Consider the following 21,133-nt stretch of genomic DNA (forward strand, 5'->3'; position numbering starts at 1 on the left):
GTCTGGGAGGATCCCACATGCCGCGGAGCAACTAGGCCCGTGAGTCACAATTACTGAGCCTGCGCGTCTGGAGCCTGTGCTCCGCAACAAGAGAGGCCGCGATAGTGAGAGGCCCGCGCACCACGATGAAGAGTGGCCCCCGCTTGCCACAACTAGAGAAAGCCCTCGCACAGAAACGAAGACCCAACACAGCCAAAAATAAATAAATAAATAATAATTAAAAAAAAAAAAACTTAAAAAAAAAAAGTCATTTATGAGGGCTAAAAAAGAAAAAGTGATAGCTAGTAGGAGATCTTATTTATTGGTGCTTAAGGAAGCTAAAAAGGTATGAATTAAACTTCATAAGAATTTGTATGTACTTGTTTTAGAGCCATAGATGATATCTAGAGGAGGCAGTAAAGCTTTTAATAATGGAGAGCAAGGACTCTGGAGTAACACTTTTGTTGTAAATCTTATTCTACCACTTACTTTTTGTATAATCTTGGGCAGGATTCTTAATCTATTTTAGCTTCATCTAAGCTTATCTATAAAATATGAACAATACCTACTTTATAGTTTTACTATAGAGATTAAATAAGATGATGTATATGTAATATAATTAGCTAAAAATGATCAGCAGTCTCATAAATAATGCTGTTGGTCATATGTAGGTAAATACATTCAAGTCTCCAAAACACTTCACTGTGCTTGCCTGCAGATTTTAGGTCACTAATACTATCTTAAAAATACAAAAGTCATCTGGTCAGAATAGCTATTATCAAAAAGACCACAAATAACAAATGTTGGTTAGGATATGGAGAAAAGGGAAGACTTGTGCACTATTAGTGGGAATGTAAATTGGTGCAGGCACTGTGGAAAATAGTAGGGAGGTTCCTCAAAAAACTAAAAATAGAACTTCCATAGGACCCAGCAATTCCACTCCTGGGTATATATCCAAAGAAAACAAAAACACTAACTTGAAAAGATACATGCATGCCAATGTTCATAGAAGCATTATTTACAATAGGTAAGGACTTCCCTGATGGTCCAGTGGTTAAGACTCTGCACTTCCACTGCAGGGGGCACAGGTTCGATCTCTGGTCAGGGAAGTTCTGCATGCCACGCGGTGCGGCCAAAAAGACAAACAAAAAAAATAGGCAAGATATGGAAGCAACCTAAGTGTCCATCAACAGATGAATAGATAAAAAAAGATGCAGTATATATATATATATATATATATATATATATATATATATATATATATATATATATACACACACACACACAATGGACTACTACTCAGCCATAAAAAAGAATGAAAATTTTGCCATTTGCAACAACATGGATGGACTTGGAGGGTATTATGCTAAGTGAAATAAGTCAGACAGAGAAAGACAAATATCATATGATATCACTTATGTGTGGAATCTAAAAAATAAAACCAACTAGTGAATATAACAAAAAAGAAGCAAACTCACAGATATAGAGAACAAACTGGTGGTTACCACCAGGGAGAAGAAAGCAGGGAGAGGCAAGATTGGCATAGGGGATTAAGAGGTACAAACTACTATGTGTAAAATAAATAAGCTATAAGGATACATTGTACAGCACAGGAAATACAGCCAACATTTTACATTAACTATAAGTGGAGTATAATTTATAAAAATTTTGAATCACTATATTGTACACCTGAAACTAATATAGTATTGTAAATCAACTACAGCTCAATAAAAAAATATTAAAGTCATTATAGTTAAAGCATTAGGCAAGAGTTACTTTCACTTTCTCCCTCAGAGCTTTGTTTATTTTGAAAATAAGAAAATATCTGTAAACTGAAGGTGTCATATGAGTCTTCTCAGAGTATTTTAATTAGACATTCTGGGGAACAAAAATAAAACCTAATGTATATAGTAAAAAAAACAATAATCATGAAGACTAGCTATATAAGAACATGTGCAAAAGAAACTCTAAACACATGTAAGTATATTTTATAGTTATAATGGAATTTTCGTAACAGTTTTCATAATACAGCATAAGAGGTATAAGATGTTCTACTCTGAATCTTATCTAAAGAGTTCTAGTTACTGAAGTATCAAGTGTGGCAGTGCCAATGTGATTCAACTGAGTGAACCTTAGATGATATTATATTAAGGCCACATATTGGAGGGGAATGTTTGAAGCAGTTAGAGCTAGGTAGAATTAGTTTGGGAAGGATTAATGGAAGAATTGGTCCCACTTATATAATATATTCCCCCACCCCCCGCCACTTTCCCCCCTTGATGTCAATACATCTGTTCTCTACATCTGTGTCTCAATTTCTGCCCTGCAAACTGCTTCATCTTTACCATTTTTCTAGGTTCCACATATATGTGTTAATATATGATATTCGTTTTCCTCTTTCTGACTTACTTTACTCTGTATGACAGTCTCTAGATTCATCCACGTCTCTACAAATGACCCAATTTCATTCCTTTTTATGGCTGAGTAATATTCCAATGTATATACGTACCACAACTTCTTTATCCATTCGTCTGTCGATGGGCATTTAGGTTGCTTCCATGACCTGGCAATTGTAAGTAAGTGCTGCAGTGAACATTGGGGTGCATGTGTCTTTCTGAATTCTGGTTTTCTTTGGGTATATGCCCAGTAGTGGGATTGCTGGGTCATATGGTAAGTCTATTTTTAGTTTTTTAAGGAACCTCCATACTGTTCTCCACAGGGGCTGTATCAATTTACATTCCCACCAACAGTGCAAGAGGGTTCCCTTTTCTCCACACCCTCTCCAGCATTTGTTGTTTGTAGATTTTCTGATGATGCCCAATCTAATTGGTGTGAGGTGATACCTCACTATAGTTTTGATTTGCATTTCTCTAATAATTAGTGATGTTGAGCAGCTTTCATGTGCTTCTTGCCCATATGTATGTCTTCTTTGGAGAAATGTCTATTTAGGTCTTCTGCCCATTTTTGCATTGGGTTGGTTGTTTTTTTTAATATTGAGCTGCATGAGCTGTTTATATATTTTGGAGATTAATCCTTTGTCTGTTGATTTCTGTGCAAATATTTTCTCCCATTCTGAGGGTTATCTTTTCGTTTTGTTTGTAGTTTCCTTTGCTTTGCAAAAGCTTTTAAGTTTCATTAGGTCCCATTTGTTTATATTTGTTTTTATTTCCATTGCTCTAGGAGGTGGATGAAAAAAGATCTTGCTGTGATTTATGTCAAAGAGTGTTCTTCCTATGTTTTCCTCTAAGAGTTTTATAGTGTCTGGTCTTACATTTAGGTCTCTAGTCCATTTTGAGTTTTTTTGTGTATATGGTGTTAGGGACTGTTCTAATTTCATTCTTTTACATGTAGCTGTCCAGTTTTCCCAGCACCACTTAATGAAGAGACTGTCTTTTCTCCACTGTATATCCTTGCCTCCTTTGTCATAGATTAGTTGACCATAGGTGCGTGGGTTTATCTCTGGGTTTTCTATCCTGTTCCATTGATCTACATTTCTGTTTTTGTGCCAGTATCATATTGTCTTGATTACTGTGGCTTTGTAGTATAGTCTGAAGTCAGGGAGTCTGATTCCTCCAGCTCCGTTATTTTTCCCTCAAGACTGCTTTGGCTATTTGGGGTCTTTTGTGTCTCCAAACAAATTTTAAGATTTTTTGTTCTACTTCTGTAAAAAATGCCATTGGTAATTTGATAGGGATTGCAGTAAATGTGTAGATTGCTTTGGGTAGTAAATTCATTTTCATAATATTGATTCTTTCAATCCAAGAACATGGTATATCTCTCCATCTGTTTGTATCATCTTTAATTTCTTTCATCAGTGTCTTAATAGTTTTCTACAGAGAGGTCTTTTGTCTCCCTAGGTAGGTTTATTCCTAGGTATTTTATTCTTTTTGTTGAAGTGGTAAATGGGAGTGTTTCCTTAATTTCTCTTTCAGATTTTCCATCATTAGTGTATAGGACTGCAAGAGATTTCTGTGCATTAATTTTGTATCCTGCAACTTTACCAAATTCATTGATTAGCTCTAGTAGTTTTCTGGTGGCATCTTTAGGATTCTCTATGTATAGTATCATGTCATCTGCAAACAGAGACAGCTTTACTTCTTCTTTGCCGATTTGGATTCCTTTTGTTTCTTTTTCTTCGCTGAATGCTGTGGCTAGGACTTCCAAAACTATGTTGAATAATAGTGATGAGAGTGGCCATCCTTGTCTTGGTCCTGATCTTGGAGGAAATGCTTTCAGTTTTTCACCATTGAGAATGATGTTTGCTGTGGGTTTGTTGTATATGGCCTTTATTATGTTGAGGTAGGGTCCCTCTATGCCCACTTTCTGGAGAGTTTTTATCATAAATGGGTGTTGAATTCTGTCAAAAGCTTTTTCTGCATCTATTGAGATGATCATATGGTTTTTATTCTTCAATTTGTTAATATGGTGTATCACATTGATTGATTGGCATATACTGAAGAATCCTTGCATCCCTGGGATAAATCCCACTTGATCATGCTGTATGATCCTTTTAATGTGCTGTTGGATTCTGTTTGCTAGTATTTTGTTGAGGATTTTTACATCCATATTCATCAGTGATACTGGTCTGTAATTTTCTTTTTTTGTAATATCTTTGTCTGGTTTTGGTATCAGGGTGATGGTGGCCTCATAGAATGAGTTTGGGAGTGTTCCTTCCTCTGCAGTTTTTTGGAAGAGTTTGAGAAGGATGGGTGTTAGCTCTTCTCTAAATGTTTGATAGAATTCACCTGTGAAGCCATCTGGTCCTGGACTTTTGTTTGTTGGAAGATTTTTAATCACAGTTTCAATTTCATTACTTGTGATTGGTCTGTTCATATTTTCTATTTCTTCCTGGTTCAGTCTTGGAAGGTTATACCTTTCTAAGAATTTGTCCATTTCTTCCAGGTTGTCCATTTTATTGACATAGAGTTGTTTGTAGTAGTCTCTCAGGATGTTTTGTATTTCTGCTGTGTCTGTTGTAACTTCTCCTTTTTCATTTCTAATTTTACTGATTTGAGTCCTCTCCCTCTTTATCTTGATGAGTCTGGCTAATAGTTTATCAATTTTGTTTATCTTCTCAAAGAACCAGCTTTTAGTTTTATTGATCTTTGCTACTGTTTTCTTTGTTTCTATTTCATTTATTTCTGCTCTGATCTTTATGATTTCTTTCCTTCTACTAACTTTGGGTTTTGTCTGTTGTTCTTTCTCTAGTTCCTTTAGGTGTAAGGTTAGATTGTTTATTTGAGATTTTTCTTGTGTCTTTAGGTAGGCTTGTATAGCTATAAACTTCCCTCTTAGAACTGCTTTTGCTGCATCCCATAGGTTTTGGATCGTCGTGTTTTCATTGTCATTTGTCTCTAGGTACTTTTTGATTTCCTCTTTGATTTCTTCAGTGATGTCTTGGTTATTTAGTAACATATTGTTTAGTCTCCATGTGTCTGTGTTTTTTACTTTTTTTTCTCTGTAATTGATTTCTAATCTCATAGCATTGTGGTCAGAAAAGATGCTTGATATGATTTCAATTTTCTTAAATTTACTGAGGCTTGATTTGTGACCCAAGATGTGATCTATCCTGGAGAATGTTCCGTGTGCACTTGAGAAGAACGTGTAATCTGCTGTTTTTGGATGGAATGTCCTATAAATATCAATTAAACCTATCTGGTCTATTGTGTCATTTAAAGCTTCTGTTTCCTTATTAATTTTCTGTTTGGATGATCTGTCCATTGGTGTAAGTGAGGCGTTAACGTCCCCCACTATTACTGTGTTACTGTTGATTTCCTCTTTTATAGCTGTTAGCAGTTGCCTTATGTATTGAGGTGCTCCTATGTTGGGTTTATATACATTTATAATTGTTATATCTTCTTCTTGGATTGATCCCTTGATCATTATGTAGTGTCCTTCCTCGTCTCTTATAACATTCTTATTTTAAAGTCTATTTTATCTGATATGAGTATTGCTACTCCAGCTTTCTTTTGATTTCCATTTGCATGGAATATCTTTTTCCATCCCCTCACTTTCAGTCTGTATGTGTCCCTAGGTCTGAAGTGGGTCTCTTGTAGACAGCATATAGATCGGTCTTGTTTTTGCATCCATTCAGCGAACCTGTGTCTTTTGGTTGGAGCATTTAATCCATTCACGTTTAAGGTAATTATCGATATGTATGTTACTACTACCATTTTCTTAATTGTTATGGGTTTGTTTTTGTAGGTCTTTTTCTTCTATTGTGTTTCCCACTTAAAGAAGTTCCTTTAGCATTTGTTGTAGAGCTGGTTTGATGGTGCTGAATTCTCTCAGCTTTTGCTTGTCTGTAAAGCTTTTGATTTCTCCATTGATTCTGAATGAGATCCTTGCTGGGTAGAGTAATCTTGGCTGTAGGTTCCCTTTCATCCCTTTAAATCCCTTCCCTTTCATCACTTTAAATATGTCATGCCACTCCCTTCTGGCTTGTAGAACTTCTGCTGAGAAATCAACTCTTAACCTTAAGGGAGTTCCCTTGTATGTTATTTGTCGTTTTTTCTCTTGTTGCTTTCAATGATTTTTCTTTGCCTTTAATTTTTGTCAATTTGATTACTATGTGTCTCAGCGCGTTTCTCCTTGGGTTTGTCCTGCCTGGTAGTCTCTGCACTTCCTGGACTTGGGTGGCTATTTCCTTTCCCATGTTAGGGAAGTTTTCGACTATAATCCCTTCAAATATTTTCTCAGGTTCTTTCTCTCTCTCTTCTCCTTCTGGGACCCCTATAATGCGAATGTTGTTGCTTTTAATGTTGTCCCAGAGGTCTTATAGGCTGTCTTCATTTCTTTTCATTCTTTTTTCTATATTCTGTTCCGTGGCAGTGAACTCCACCATTCTGTCTTCCATGTCACTTATCCATTCTTCTGCCTCAGTTATTCTGCTACTGATTCCTTCTAGTGTATTTTTTCATTTCAGTTATTGTATTGTTCATCTCCGGGTGTTTGTTTTTTAATTCTTCTAGGTGTTTGTTCTTCAATTCTTCTAGGTCTTTGTTAAACATTTCTTCATCTTCTCGATCTTTGCCTCCATTCTTTCACTCTCATTCTGAATTCTTTTTCTCGAAGGTTGCTTATCTCCATTTTAGTTGTTTTTCTGGGGTTTTATGTTGTTCCTTCATCTGGTACATAGCCCTCTGCCTTTTCATCTTGTCTATCTTTCTGTGAATGTGGATTTTGTTCCACAGGCTGCAGGACTGTAGTTCTTCTTGCTTCTGCTTTCTGCCCTCTGGTGGATGAGGCTATCTAAGAGGCTTGTGCAAGTTCCCTGAAGGGAGTGACTGGTGGTGGGTAGAGCTGGCTGTTGCTCTGGTGGGCAGAGCTCAGTAAAACTTTAATTCCCTTGTCTGCTGATGGGTGGGGTTGGGTTCCCTTCTTGTCGGTTGTTTGGCCTGAGAAGACCCAACACTGGAGCCTACCTGGGCTCTTTGGTGGGGCTAATGGCGGACTCTGGGAGGGCTCACACCAAGGAGTACTTCCGAGAACTTCTGCTGCCAGTGTCCTTGTCCTCACAGTGAGACACAGCCACCTCCTGCCTCTGCAGGAGACCCTCCAACACTAGCAGGTAGGTCTGGTTCAGTCTCCTATGGGGTCACTGCTCCTTCCCCTGGGTCCCAATGCACACACTATTTTGTGTGTGCCCTCCAAGAGTGGAGTCTCTGTTTCTCCCAGTCTTGTCGAAGTCCTGCAATGAAATCCCGCTAGCCTTCAAAGTCTGATTCTCTAGGAATTCCTCCTCCCATTGCCGGACCCTCAGGTTGGGAAGCCTGACGTGGGGCTCAGAACCTTCACTCCAGTGGTTGGACTCCTGTGGTATAAGTGTTCTCCAGTTTGTGAGTCACCCACCCAGCAGTTATGGGATTTGATTTTATTGTGATTGTGCCCCTCCTACTGTCTCATTGTGGCTTCTCCTTTGTCTTTGGATGTGGGGTATCTTTTTTGGTGAGCTCCAGTGTCTTCCTGTCGATGAGTGTTCAGCAGTTAGTTTTGATTCCATTGCTCTTGCAAGAGGGAGTGAGACCAAGTCCTTCTACTCCGCCATCTTGAACCAATCTATATAATAAATTTTTATTACCAATTTTCCAATAATTATGAGGAGTGAGTTGTCACACAATGGCATTAGGGCAGGAAGACTATCCCTCCCTCAGTCTCAACTAAAAAGATGTGTTACAGAGATGGACTTTTGCAATGGTAGAGTGAGGACTTCAGTAAATTTGCTATCTCACAAAAAACAATGAAAAACAGTTTGAGCTGGCAGAAGAAAGGTCAATAGAGATTATCTAGTTTGAGGTGTAGAAAGAGAGATTGAACACAAAATGAACAGAGCTTCAGAGACCTGTGGGATACCATCAATCATACCAAGATACACATAATGGGAGTCTCAGAAGGCAAGGAGAAAGAGGAAGAAAAATATTTGAAGAAATAGCTAAAAACAACCAAATTTGATGAAAAGTATTAATTTATACAATGAACTATTAAGTGGAGCTCATTGAAGTCCAACTAGAATAGTCAAAGAGATGCATATCTAGAGACATCATAATCAAACAGACAGAAAGTTAAAGACAAAGAAAGTTTTCAAAGCAGTAAGTAATAAATAACTTACTTATCACATACATCAGATCCTAAATAAGATTAATAACTGACTTGTCACAAAAAAACCATGGACACCAGAGGACTAATAGGATGACACCTTCAAAGTGTTGAAGCAAAAAGGCAGTTAGCCAAGAAGTCTATATCCAGCAAAACTCCCCTTCAAAAATGAAGGGAAAATTAAGAGATTCCCAGATCAACAGACGCACCTTACAGGAAATACTAAAAGGAATCCTTCAAGCTTAAATGAAAGGACACCATATATAACTGGATTCCATAGGAAGAAATAAAGAGGTAAAGGTAACTACATAGGTAAATATAAAAGACAGTATAAATGTACTTTTATTTATAACTCTTTTGTTCTCCTGCTTTACAAGACAACCACATAAAGCAATAATTACAAAACTGTGTTGATGGGTGTACAATGTATAAGCATACCTTGGAGATATTGCAGGTTTGGTTCCAGACCACCATAAGAAAGCGAATATTGCACTAAAGCAAGTCACATGATTTTTTTTTAGTTTCCCAATGCAAATAAAAGTTACGTGTACACTATAGTCTCTTAAGTATGCAATAGCATTATGTTTAAAAAAACAGTGTACATACCTTAATTAAAAAATACTTTATTGTTAAAAAATGCTAACCATCATCTGAGTCTTCAGGAAGTTGTAATCTTTTTGCAATAATAACATCAAAGATCACCATAAAAAATATAACAATGTAAAAGTTTGAAATATTCCAAAAATTATCAAAATGTGACACTGAGACATGAAGTAAGCAAATGCTGTTGGAAAATGGTTCTGACAGACTTGTTCAACACAGGATTGCCACAAACCTTCAATTTGTAAAAAATGCAATATCTGCAAAGGGCAATAAAGTGAAGTGCAATAAGATGCTGTTTTATGTCTGCATAAAGATCTAATTTGTATGACAGTAATACCACAAAGGAAGGGGGAGGGAATGGAGGTATACTGGACCAAAGTTAGCTAATTAAGTTAGCATTTAACCAAACTAGATCGTTTTAAGATGCTAATTGTAATCCCTAGGGTAACTACTAAGAAAGTAACTCAAAAAAATATAGTTAAACAAGGGAATTAAAATGGTACACTAGAAAATACCTATTTAATACAAAAGGTAATAATGGAGGAACAGAGGAACAAAAAAGATATAAGACATAAAACAGCAAAATGGAAGACATAAATCCTACCTTATCAGTAATTACATTAAATGTAAATGGATTAAACACTGCTCAAAAGGCAGAGACTGTCAAAATTGATTAAAAAAAAAAAAGGGGGTTCCAACTACATGCTGCTTACAAGAAACACTATTTATTTATTTATTTATTTATTTATTTGCCATGCTGTGCAGCTTGCAGGATCTTAGTTCCCTGACCAGGGACTGAACCCAGGCCTGCAGCAGTGAAAGTGGAGAGTCCTAACCACTGGACCACCAGGGAATTCCCAAGAAACACAACTGAGATTCAAAGAAACAAACAGATAAGAAGTAAATGTATGGAAAAGACATATCATGCAAACAGTAACCAAAAGAGAGTTAGACAGTGGCAGTTAGACAGTAAATATCACAAAAAATGAACTTTAACACAAAAACTGTTATTAGAGTTATAATGATAAGGGACATATCCAAGAGGAAGATAAAACAATTATAAACATAGGCAGCTAACAATAGGGCCCCCAAAATTCCTGAAGCAAAAACAACAGAACTGAAGAGAGAAATAGACAATTCAACAACAATAGTTGGAGACTTCAATATCTCACTTTCAATAATGGATAGAACTTGACAGATCAACAAAGAAGCAGAAGACTTAAACAACCAACTAGATTTAAGAGATTTCAACACAACACTCCACCCAACAACAACAGTATACGCGGTCTTCTCAAGTACACATGAAACATTCTCCATGATAAACCATATGCTAGGCCATAAAAAAAAGCCTCAATAAATTTAAAAGGATTGAAAACTTCAAAGTATATTCTACAACCGCAATGGAATAAAATTATAAATCAATAACAGAAAGAAATCTGGGAGTCACAAGTATGTAGAAATTAAACATATTCCTAAATAACTAATGGGCCAAATAAATCACAGAGGATATCAGAAAATATTTTGAAATGAATGAAAACAAAAACACAACATATCAAAACCTATGGGAAACAGATGTTAAACAAAAACTTGTACATGAATGTGTAACATTCTTAACAGCTCTAATCACAACACCCAAAAGGTAGAAACCACCCAAATGTCCATCTACTGATAAATGGATAAACAAAATGTGGTATGTCCATACAATGGAATATTATTCAGCCATTAAAAGGAATGACATATTGATACATGTTACAATATTGATAAACCCTGAAAATATTATGTTAAGTGAAAGAACCCAAACACAAAAGGCCACATATTATATGACTCCATTTATATTAAATATCCAGGACAAGCAAATCCATAGAGACAGAATGTGGATGAAAAGCTGCCAGGGGCTGTGGGGGTGGGAGAATGGGAAGTGACTATTAATGACAAGGGGGTTTCCATTTGGGGTGATGAAAAGGTTATGGAACTAGATAGTAGTGATGGTTGCATAGCATTAAAAATGCACTTAATGCTACGGAATACACTTTAAAATGGTTTAAATGGTAAATGTTAAGTGTATTTTACCACAGTAAAAAAAGTGAAAAGCAATATTTTGAGAAAAGAAAATGTTAAGAAAACACATTAAAAGTCAAGTACTTTAAATAGACACTCAGGTCTAAAACAGAGTTCTGTGATTTAAGCAGAATATCATAAATTTAAAAATTGTCAACACAAAGTTATGTTCCATACTTGTATGTGAGGCCAAGAGGCCTCAAGTGTGGGCTCATCCTCTTCTGGATCAAAATCTGGATTATCACTTGGAGGAAGAGTTCGGAAGATGTTAGCACTGATCTGTAAAGAAAAATAAATTTAGATTCATGTTCTAAATAAACATAAACATATGTTTTTGTTGCTTAATTGAATTTAAAAATGCAAAATGAAATTTTTTTTTTAAATTTATTTATTTATGGTTGTATTGGGTCTTCATTTCTGTGCGAGGGCTTTCTCTAGTTGTGGCAAGTGGGGGCCGCTCTTCATTGCGGTGTGCGGGCCTTTCACTGTCGCGGCCTCTCTTGTTGCGGAGCACAGGCTCCAGACACGCAGGCTCAGTAGTTGTGGCTCACGGGCCTAGTTGCTCCGCGGCATGTGGGATCTTCCCAGACCAGGGCTCGAACCCGTGTCCCCTGCATTAGCAGGCAGATTCTCAACCACTGCGCCACCAGGGAAGCCCGAAATATTTTTAAGATAACTTTATTTAAGAAAAAGGTTAAGTTGTGGCTGTAAGCTTAGTTCAAAACCTATAAATCTCTTCAAGATATGAAGACAGCCATTTGTTTCTCTCTTTTCTCTGTCCCATAATTCTGACTTCTATAAACATCAAACTTCGTACAGATTACCTCTAGATTCCTCTTCCTTAAATCACAAGTTTTTCTTTCCAAGTTTTGCTTTAAAAAAAAAAAAAAAAAAAAAAAAGAGGAGGGGAGGGAACTGGGTGGGGGGAGCATAAAGTTCCTAACTCTCCCTATCCCTAACTTGATTCTTTTCATCTTTCCACAACTCCCCCCATATTCTAATCCAGCCATTTACTTACCTTATAACCCAAGAGTTTGGTAAAATATCTCTTACACATACACACCATGCTAAAGAAGAGGAGGATGGGGGTAGAATACTTTCACTGTCATTACAGACATAGTTATTCACTGCCATTACAGACATAGTTATAATACCCCATGATGACTTAATTTACTGTATTTCATTAACTCTGAGCATTTTTTTAAAAAAATATTAATCTCTCTGAAATAAGGATATGCTTTGAGACTCTTCATTTCAGAGTCTTCATTTTAGGTTATAACTTCATCTTTCACATTGTCTGTCTTAGTACCAAAGTAAACTACATATCCTTTTTCTCTAGCAAAGGATGGATTGTGAGCCCAATTCAAAATTCGTTGAAGAATGATGAACAGACTGACAGATCAAATGGTTTAGTAAACATGTAAGGCCCTAATTTTGAGGGGCTGGTCATTTAAGATAAATTATTTGGAGAACAGAGGATGAGACGAGCGTTGTTTGGTGGTGCAAGCAAATTCCCAACCATTCTTATGAAGTAGCATCTATGGTAATCCAAATAACTGCTAACAGTCAATTACTATAACCATAAGACTTAGAAAGTTATAATCCAGAATTTGATTTGCTAGAACTCAAAGCCAGCATATGCGGGCAGAGCCAATAAATAGTTTGATAAATATCAATTTCACAGAGTGGCAGAAAGTCATAGACAGAACTTGAAAAGGAAATATGTCCCATAGGAGGGCATAATTTGCCTTTGAAATCATACTTATTATTGTTGGTAGGAAAAGAAAAAGTTAAACCTTGTAGCCACCAATAAAATTAACTGTATACAGCAAATACACAGAAGAGCTTTAAAGAACTAAGTGGGTGAGTTGGCTTCTTATCTAGAAATTAAGTACCCAGAAGTTAAAAAAAAAAAAAAAGGACAAAACACACACATCTTTTTACTTGGGAAAAGAAATTAAATCTCAGAATTTATTAGTAAATAGAAAATTACAAAATAATTTGACTCAAATATTTGAGTACTTTCATATCTGAGGCAACAACTTTAGAGAGATAAAAATATCTTCCCTAGGATTTTCAAAATTCCTAATTACAAACCATTTGAAATCAGTAAAGTGGAAATACTGCATTTTCCCCCTGAACATTTTTAAATGACAAACACAAAACAAAGAACAAAATACAAAGTCTATCAATAATCAATACTTATATTCTCAAACTGTCGCTTTTAATTATCTGTGGACTTGAGGAAGCTAATTTCATTTTGATTAATGTTCTCTCTAGAGCTAATCTTTAAAAAAAATCTTAAGGCTTTTATTTTCTTTTTTAAAAAGAAAAAAACTAACCGAAATGTCTTAAGTCCTTTTAATTGGTCTTCTAGTACAATATGATGAAAGAAAACTCAACTAGTATATTAGGGTCAAATTTAACTTTCCTACACATTTTGCTCTTCCCCCAGAACATATATTAGGCACAGGGAAAGAAATTAAGGCAACTAACTTGTATAGTTTATAGCTTAGATTATACTTGCTATATAACCTTCTATAACCAACATTTAAGCTTAAATTGTGTACTCAGTGACTCTATTTATTCCAAATGAATTTTTTGTATTTTGTTATGCCCCAAAATACAAAAACCGCAAGTCCGAAACAAATTTCTACAGTTTGATGGAGAATATGGTTAAATAATTAATAAACAGTATCCTAAACAACCTTACTTCAATACTTTTCACAACAGATATTTCAAATTTTTGTTTACATCATTTAACTTCTTAAAGGTCCCACGTTTTGATTAAAATTCAGTGTTATAGAATCTACATATATGATATCAAAATGTCCTAAATAAGATTTGTTTTAGACCTGACTCCCTTATCCACTGCTGCGATGCTGAGAGCCCCACAGTTTTTCCTTGGTCTTTTCTTCCCCCTTTAGATGTTCTTTCTCCACAACTATTCAGCTGCACATTAATTATCTATCTATCTGTATGATCTTGAGCTTATATCTTTCTCCTAAGCTCTAGATCTGCACTATCCAGTGTGGTAGCCACCAGCCATTGTGGCTATTGAATTCCCAAACTATTATAAAGCAATGACACCATCATTGGAATGGATGGATAATCTTTCAAATGGACTATTTTAAAAAAACATTCTTTTGAGCACATTAATTATTGTATATTTATTAAAAATCAGTCTCATTAAATCATAATTATACCTCAGATCTTACTTGAATTTATATAAATCTGAGGAACTTAAGTCTAGAGGCTTACCATTTTTACTATATCAGAATACGCTGATTCAACAATTACACCACGATTAGTTGAAACATACTCAACCAGTTCATTCAATGTTGCTCTTTTAATTTCTTTGCTCTTCAAGTCTGAAACAGAGTCCATGAAATCAAACAGTATGCAACACTGCTGCAGCTTCTGACAGAAAAGCTCTTGTTGTTCATTTGAAGTGGCATCTGTAAATAAAAATAAAGAGAAATTTAGAAATGACCTACTCAGAAGTTACCTTCATATGTTTACCAATTTTGTAGAAGCTATTCACATACATAAAGTAAAACTTCTCTCAAAACTCTAGTGAGAAATTTACCCATCTAATCCCATTATTCACGCCAGACATGAATTTCTATCTTCCTCCTCTCTCACTACCCACAATCAATCATTAAATGTTACTGATTCCGTTTCTTTAACTTATCTGGAATCTATCCTTTTCTTGTCATTCCCTCTGCCACTTTAATGGCCCTCACATTCATCATTTTAGACTACAGCAATGACATCCTAACTGCTCCTCTTGCCTGGGGCCATAACCTGCGATTCCTGATTTATCCTCTAAACTACTTCAAAAGCTAAAATCTTGCTAAAATGAGAATCATTCTGATCATACTCAATACTTTTCAATGATCCTCCAAAAATTACAGAATGACGTTCAAACTCCTTAGGATTGTATACAAAATGAAGCTGCCTACGGCCAAGAGTCATCTCTCAACACTATCTAGCATGCACCTTCACTTTGGTTAAACCATGCTCTCTGCAATTTCCTGAAGATTTTACACTGTTTCCTCTGCCTGGAATGCCCTTTTCCCACATTTCCACCCTGAGAACTCTCCCCATTTATTAATAAGTTTCAGCATAAGCATATTCCACTCTCAGAAGCTTTCTCTATGGCACTGAAGCTAAATTGGTTGGTTAATCCACATTTACCTAAATGTATCTTAGGTGCTATCTCTATTGCAGTATTTACTGTGCTATATGGCAGTTACATTTTACATGTATTATACTCCTAGATTACGAGGCCCCCAAAGACAGGAAACAAGTGTTCTCCCTTTCTTTCTCTCTCTCTTCCTCTCCCTCCGCCCTCTCATTATCTAGCACAGTACCTGCCACACAACATGCATTCAGTAAATGTTTATTGTTTTATCTTCTACTGAGTACAAAAATATGGGCACATTATAATCATTTGATTCTAACAAATGTATTAAAGCTTTTTGTTTGCAACATTCAAAAAGTAATGAAATTTCACTTCTGAATTTCAAATCTATAAACAAGGACCTTCAGTTATTCAGCTCAATTATTTGTTTCTTGAACTACTGAGATTAAATTTTTAAAAATCATGTATTCCAATACTGATACTGAGCTCATAGTATACAACAGTATTCCTTCATTCAAAACCAATGCCTGCTTTATATAAAGATAGAGGTAGAAATCTTCATAAAGATGATAACCTAACCAAGGATACCCATGCTTTTTAATTCCCCTGGGGCAGGAAGCCAAGTGAAATTACTTTGCAGCTATATTCAAGTGCTGTCCTTAAAAAGCTGAGCTAGATAAGGTACTGCTAAAATATAGCAGGTCAGATATCGTAAGCCCACTCACACAAAGAAGACAAATACAGCATATCCTTTTGATCAGTCAATTTTGTTCAATAACTTAAAACATAATATTTACAAAAAAACATAGATATATTATAAAGAACGACAAAATTCACATGACTTTTGAAGTAAAAATATAAAGATTCTAAAAAAATTTTGAATTTGCTGCAACCCATTTATGGCTATGCCAGCAGAAGCTTCTTCTGTGGTAGTGCCACACTTACAAAGAGTTTGCATAACACTCTATGTTCCAAAATCAATAATGGCTCTCTGCTACATGAAAGCCAAGGTCTACAATCCTAAGACTGGCATCAGAGTTCATGTAATATTGACAGAGTACATGACATTTTTGATGATCACTTCCATAAAGTTTTTGATTCAAGAACACCTTTATTTGAACTGTTCTTTTGTGGGAACATTTTTATGTATCCTTTTAAAAAAAGACCATTAAATTTGTAACTACTTTCAATACCAAGTAATTTGTTAAACAGTTATCTTTACCCAGAAGTTTATTAAACCTCATTCTATTGCAGGTGAGAGTGAAGCACCATCCGACATACATACTGCATATAATCTTACCAGTCATAATTCACTACACTACTTCATCCCAAAATGACCATCAGTTATTCTAAGTAGAATCTGCTCATTCCCTGAGAAGTTAGTGTATCTAAAATGGCCTTTTTCTTAAATTCTCTTGGGGTTTTCTCCCTTAAAGTTAAAAAGGTATCCACTTAAGATTGGTATTTAGTTTATTTCAATTACTAAATAGACGTCTGCTTAATATAAATACTTGGCTTGAAAAACTAGAAGATGGACACCTGTCCTTTTTGTAAGCTTCCTAATCAGGCTAAACTTATTAGATTGGGTATGTATTATACATTAAAGAAGTGGGTGATAATTTGGGCTGTAAGAATCCTTCTCAACTCTCACTGTACAAGAAATCCCCATAGTTCTCTCCATTACTCAGTAATATCTTTATCTATTTATAAATATATCTATATCCTTATTGTATAGCTTTATACTGTCTCTTTATTATAATACATATCTTTCTTTATATATAGTTAAATTCCATTATAATGATGGTTTGGGGAAATAGGTGCCATACCTTTAGAAGGTAACTCAGTTTAAGAGAGTTTTAAAATATTTTTAAGCTTTTTTCCCTTATGCTAAAAAAATACAAACTCATACAATATCCCAGTTCAATTAGAGATCACCTTAGAAAGCCAGCGCTATTCTCTCCTTCCTCCTCCAAACCACCTTCTCTATGTGAAATCACTCCTCTCTCTGTTCTCCAAAGGCCGTATCTTTGTTCAGACTCTTCCCTACCTGAAATACCTTACCAGATTCCTGCCCTATGTTTCCAAATCCTACTCACCCTTTAAGAATAAACTGAAATCTCACATTCTCCACCAAACTTCTCTTAGGTAGGTCAGGATGAACTGATCCCTCCCTTCTCTGGCCATCTATAATACAATCTCAATCATACACTTGAGCATGCATTAACTTTGGGCCTGTATTTAAAGAATATTTCTTTTAGCACTCATCAAAAGAATTCAGGTTCCTCAAGGGCAAGGATCATTCACTGAGCAGGCTTTCCTTTTTATCTCTTTTACTTCTAGCATAGGGTATATAAGGAGCCAACAAATGTGTATTTGATGCTAGAAGAAACTCTGAATTTGAAGAATAAGATTATGTACTCAATTAAAATAGGCTATAGAACAAAGAAAAGAGGCTGTATATCAAAGCTGGAATAAATAGTGAATTATTACATCATGTCTATGCTTAAGAATTTATAACAATGACCATTTTTATCAATACCCTACCTTGATGGTTGATTTAAATGGATTAAATGACATAATGATCATGAAGGTGAGTGCATATATGTCAAAGTAGATACAAATGGAAGGCATTTTTCTCTTACACCACAGGCTAGTAGCCTACAGCTAACATGTTAGAAGACACAAAATGATTTTCAAGACTGACAAACAGTAGATTCAGGAACATGTTACATATAAAAAGGAAGTTTCTTTTTCTTTTTTTTCTTTGTTTTTTTTTAGGAAGTTTCTCTTTCTGGGCACCTAACTCTTGAGTCTCCTTCGGAAGAAATTAATGTTTTTCATAGCTTCTCCATTCAGTAATCCGCTACTTAGCCTAAAGATTTCTTTGAAGTTGCTTTCTCCTCCAGAATTATATCCCAGCATTACCTAATATTTGGATGGAACAGGTCACATCTGGATTTTCCCAAACATTAGATATTTTTAGAAAGCAGTTAACATTTCAACTCCTTTGGCTCTGAGTTGAAATAGAAATGCCCAAACCTCAATTATTTTTAGGTATTAGGGAATAGAAAAATCTTTTCCTACCTAACCCCTCCTGTAAGTAATACATGTTCTATTGAACAGTCTACTGTGCTACATAATAAAACATAATGCTGCTAACATTAGCGCTCCCTTCATGCCAAATACAACTCTGTTTCCTATGTCTATTTATTTAACTTTCAAAACAGTCCTTTAAGGTTAGTTTTGAAAGTTAGAGATGATTTCCTGCCTTCAAGAGCTTAGAAGCAGGTTGGGAAGGCAAGATACAAAACATTAAAAAATAATGCTATCAGGCGATAAACAAATGTAAAAGGTATGGTTGTTTACCATATATATATATATATATATATACACACACACACACACACACATATATATATATACACACAATCTATTCTCTATATAACCTAGAGTCAAAAAGAATTTGAGAGCACTTACAAGATTAAATATAAGGAGAACAATTAAAAATAAAATCTGGATTAATTAAAAGCACGAAAGCTATAGATATTACAAGGTATTTGACTGCTATATTTAATCACTTTGTGTTGAGTTTCTTGGCAACTAAGGTAAAACAGCAGTGGAAGAGGTGATCAGACTGTAAAAGGTTACGTGAGAGAAAAGAACGCTCCTGTCGTCTACTGTTGGCTGGCCTACTTCTAGGTTCAAGACAAACAACCTTTTCATATAGATCAAAAACATTTTTATAATGGTTACCTTAGTAAGAAAAGATGAGATCATTGTTTTCATCATTAAAAAATTATAAAATATTTTGCACTTGTAGATGTTTAATATAATCCCGACTCTTAGGTACCTTCCTGAGACATCAATTTTCAGAATTTTCTTATAAGAAAAAAAGACAAAAAGCAAAAAATATATTTCACTAAGCTGAAAAAAGATCAGACTACATCCTGGCTATATTTCATAAATATGAATAATAAATACTTTGTGAGGAAAAGAACAGGTAATAATTCTGTTCACTAGGGACTTCCCTGGTGGTGGAGTGGTTAAGAATCTGCCTGCCAAAGCAGGAGACACGGATTCGATCCCTGGCCCGGGAAGATCCCACATGCCGTGGAGCAACTAAGCCCGTGCACCACAACTACTGAGCCTGCGCGCCACAACTACTGAAGCCCACGCACCCTAGAACCCGTGTGCTGCAATTACTGAGCCTGCGTGCTGCAACTACTGAAGCCTGCGCGCCTAGAGCCTGTGCTCCGCAACAAGAGAAGCTTGCACACTGCAACGAAGAGCAGCCCTCGCTTGCCACAACTAGAGAAAGCCCGTGCGCAGTGATGAAGACCCAACGCAGCCAAAAAAAAAAAAAAAATTCTGTTCACTAAATGTAAAAAGCGCTGACAGTATCTACACTGACCACTTTATACTTCAGCTTCCCCATTACAAGCATGCTTGCAAATGAAGTCTGTCATACTCAGTGGTGTTTCAGTATGGCAATGCCTTACTTTTAGGCAGTTAGGTCACATGCTGTTTTTACTTGGCTATTTTTACTAGGTTTATGTTGATTATCCATTTGCCATTCTCAATGTAGCTAATAATGTCCATTCTGATTCCTATAGTGATAACTTCCTCACCTGGGATTCTCCCTGCAATATTAACTGATGTTATCCATCAGAATTCCACTTAGAGGTTCAAAAATAACAATACCCCTGGAAGCATACTAATTCACAGGAAAAATTCAGAAAACCTTACAGTGCTACATCATATAGCAACTGGAATGGTGGATGCTGACGATGTAATTGTTTTGCAACATGCCCCAAGTACAACACAGTATTTGCTAGTCACTCTGAAATTAATTACAAGAGACCCCAAATTTTTGTTGGAGCAGTTTAAATCAGGTCTTCTTGGAAAGATGACACTGTACCTATTTAAAATAAATATTAATTTCTTCCAAAATGTGTATATGAATCGTGAGCAAATAAGGGATGAGCATTTAAGATCCTAGTGACAGCCACTTAAATAAAGAGAGGGACTTCCCTGGTAGCGCAGTGGATAAGACTCTGCACTCCCAATGCAGGGGGCCCTGGTTCGATCCCTGGTCAGGGAACTAGGTCCCACATGCATGCCACAACTAAGAGTTCACATGTCACAACTAAGGAGCCTGCCTGCCACAACTAAGGAGCCCATGTGTGGTAACTAAGGAGCCGCAAGCCACAACTAAGACCCCAAGCAACCAAATAAATAAATAAATATTAAAATAAACATAAATAAATAAGCAAAGAGAAAAACCCAGTCCTATACATAAACCTATTAGCATATCTTGACCTCACCCTAAGTATTGATCTGGGAGCAATTCAGACCACCATTTATGATCATAATATAGCATATTCAACAATCTTAAATGTCTTAAGTCTTTATGTTGCTTCAAAGAAACTTAATCACAACTTAAGAATATAATGTAACAGACCTGAAACACCAATATATTATATTCATGTTTATATGCATCTCTTCAATAACAGTATCAGAGATAAGGATTTACTAAAAGTGCTCTTCTGAAAAATATTATTAAATCCCCAATATAAACAGCTCTTCATGTAAAGTATTAAAGATGCAAGAAAAACTACACAATCAAGGAATTATCTAAAATACAGATATGTCTTGCAAAACACATAATAGTTTAAATCTGATTGGAAGATGAATTTTTTTTTATACAGCAGGTTATTAGTTATCCATTTTATACATATTAGTGTATACATG

General features: G+C 35.6%; 1 protein-coding gene across 1 annotated transcript in view; it reads right to left on the reverse strand.

Annotated features, from left to right (window-relative positions):
- The window catches only part of PPP2R5A (protein phosphatase 2 regulatory subunit B'alpha), a 100,278-nt gene that overhangs the window by 38,522 nt on the left and 40,623 nt on the right, over window positions 1-21,133 (reverse strand). The window contains exons 2-3 of the mRNA XM_059938450.1: window positions 14,497-14,693; window positions 11,413-11,514 (exon numbers count right to left, since the gene is read on the reverse strand). Of these exons, the coding sequence (XP_059794433.1) occupies window positions 11,413-11,514; window positions 14,497-14,693 (299 nt within the window). The remainder of the gene's footprint in view (window positions 1-11,412; window positions 11,515-14,496; window positions 14,694-21,133) is intronic.

This window comes from Balaenoptera ricei, chromosome 1 (genome assembly GCF_028023285.1).
Source record: "Balaenoptera ricei isolate mBalRic1 chromosome 1, mBalRic1.hap2, whole genome shotgun sequence".
In the NCBI taxonomy this organism is placed as follows: domain Eukaryota; kingdom Metazoa; phylum Chordata; class Mammalia; order Artiodactyla; family Balaenopteridae; genus Balaenoptera; species Balaenoptera ricei.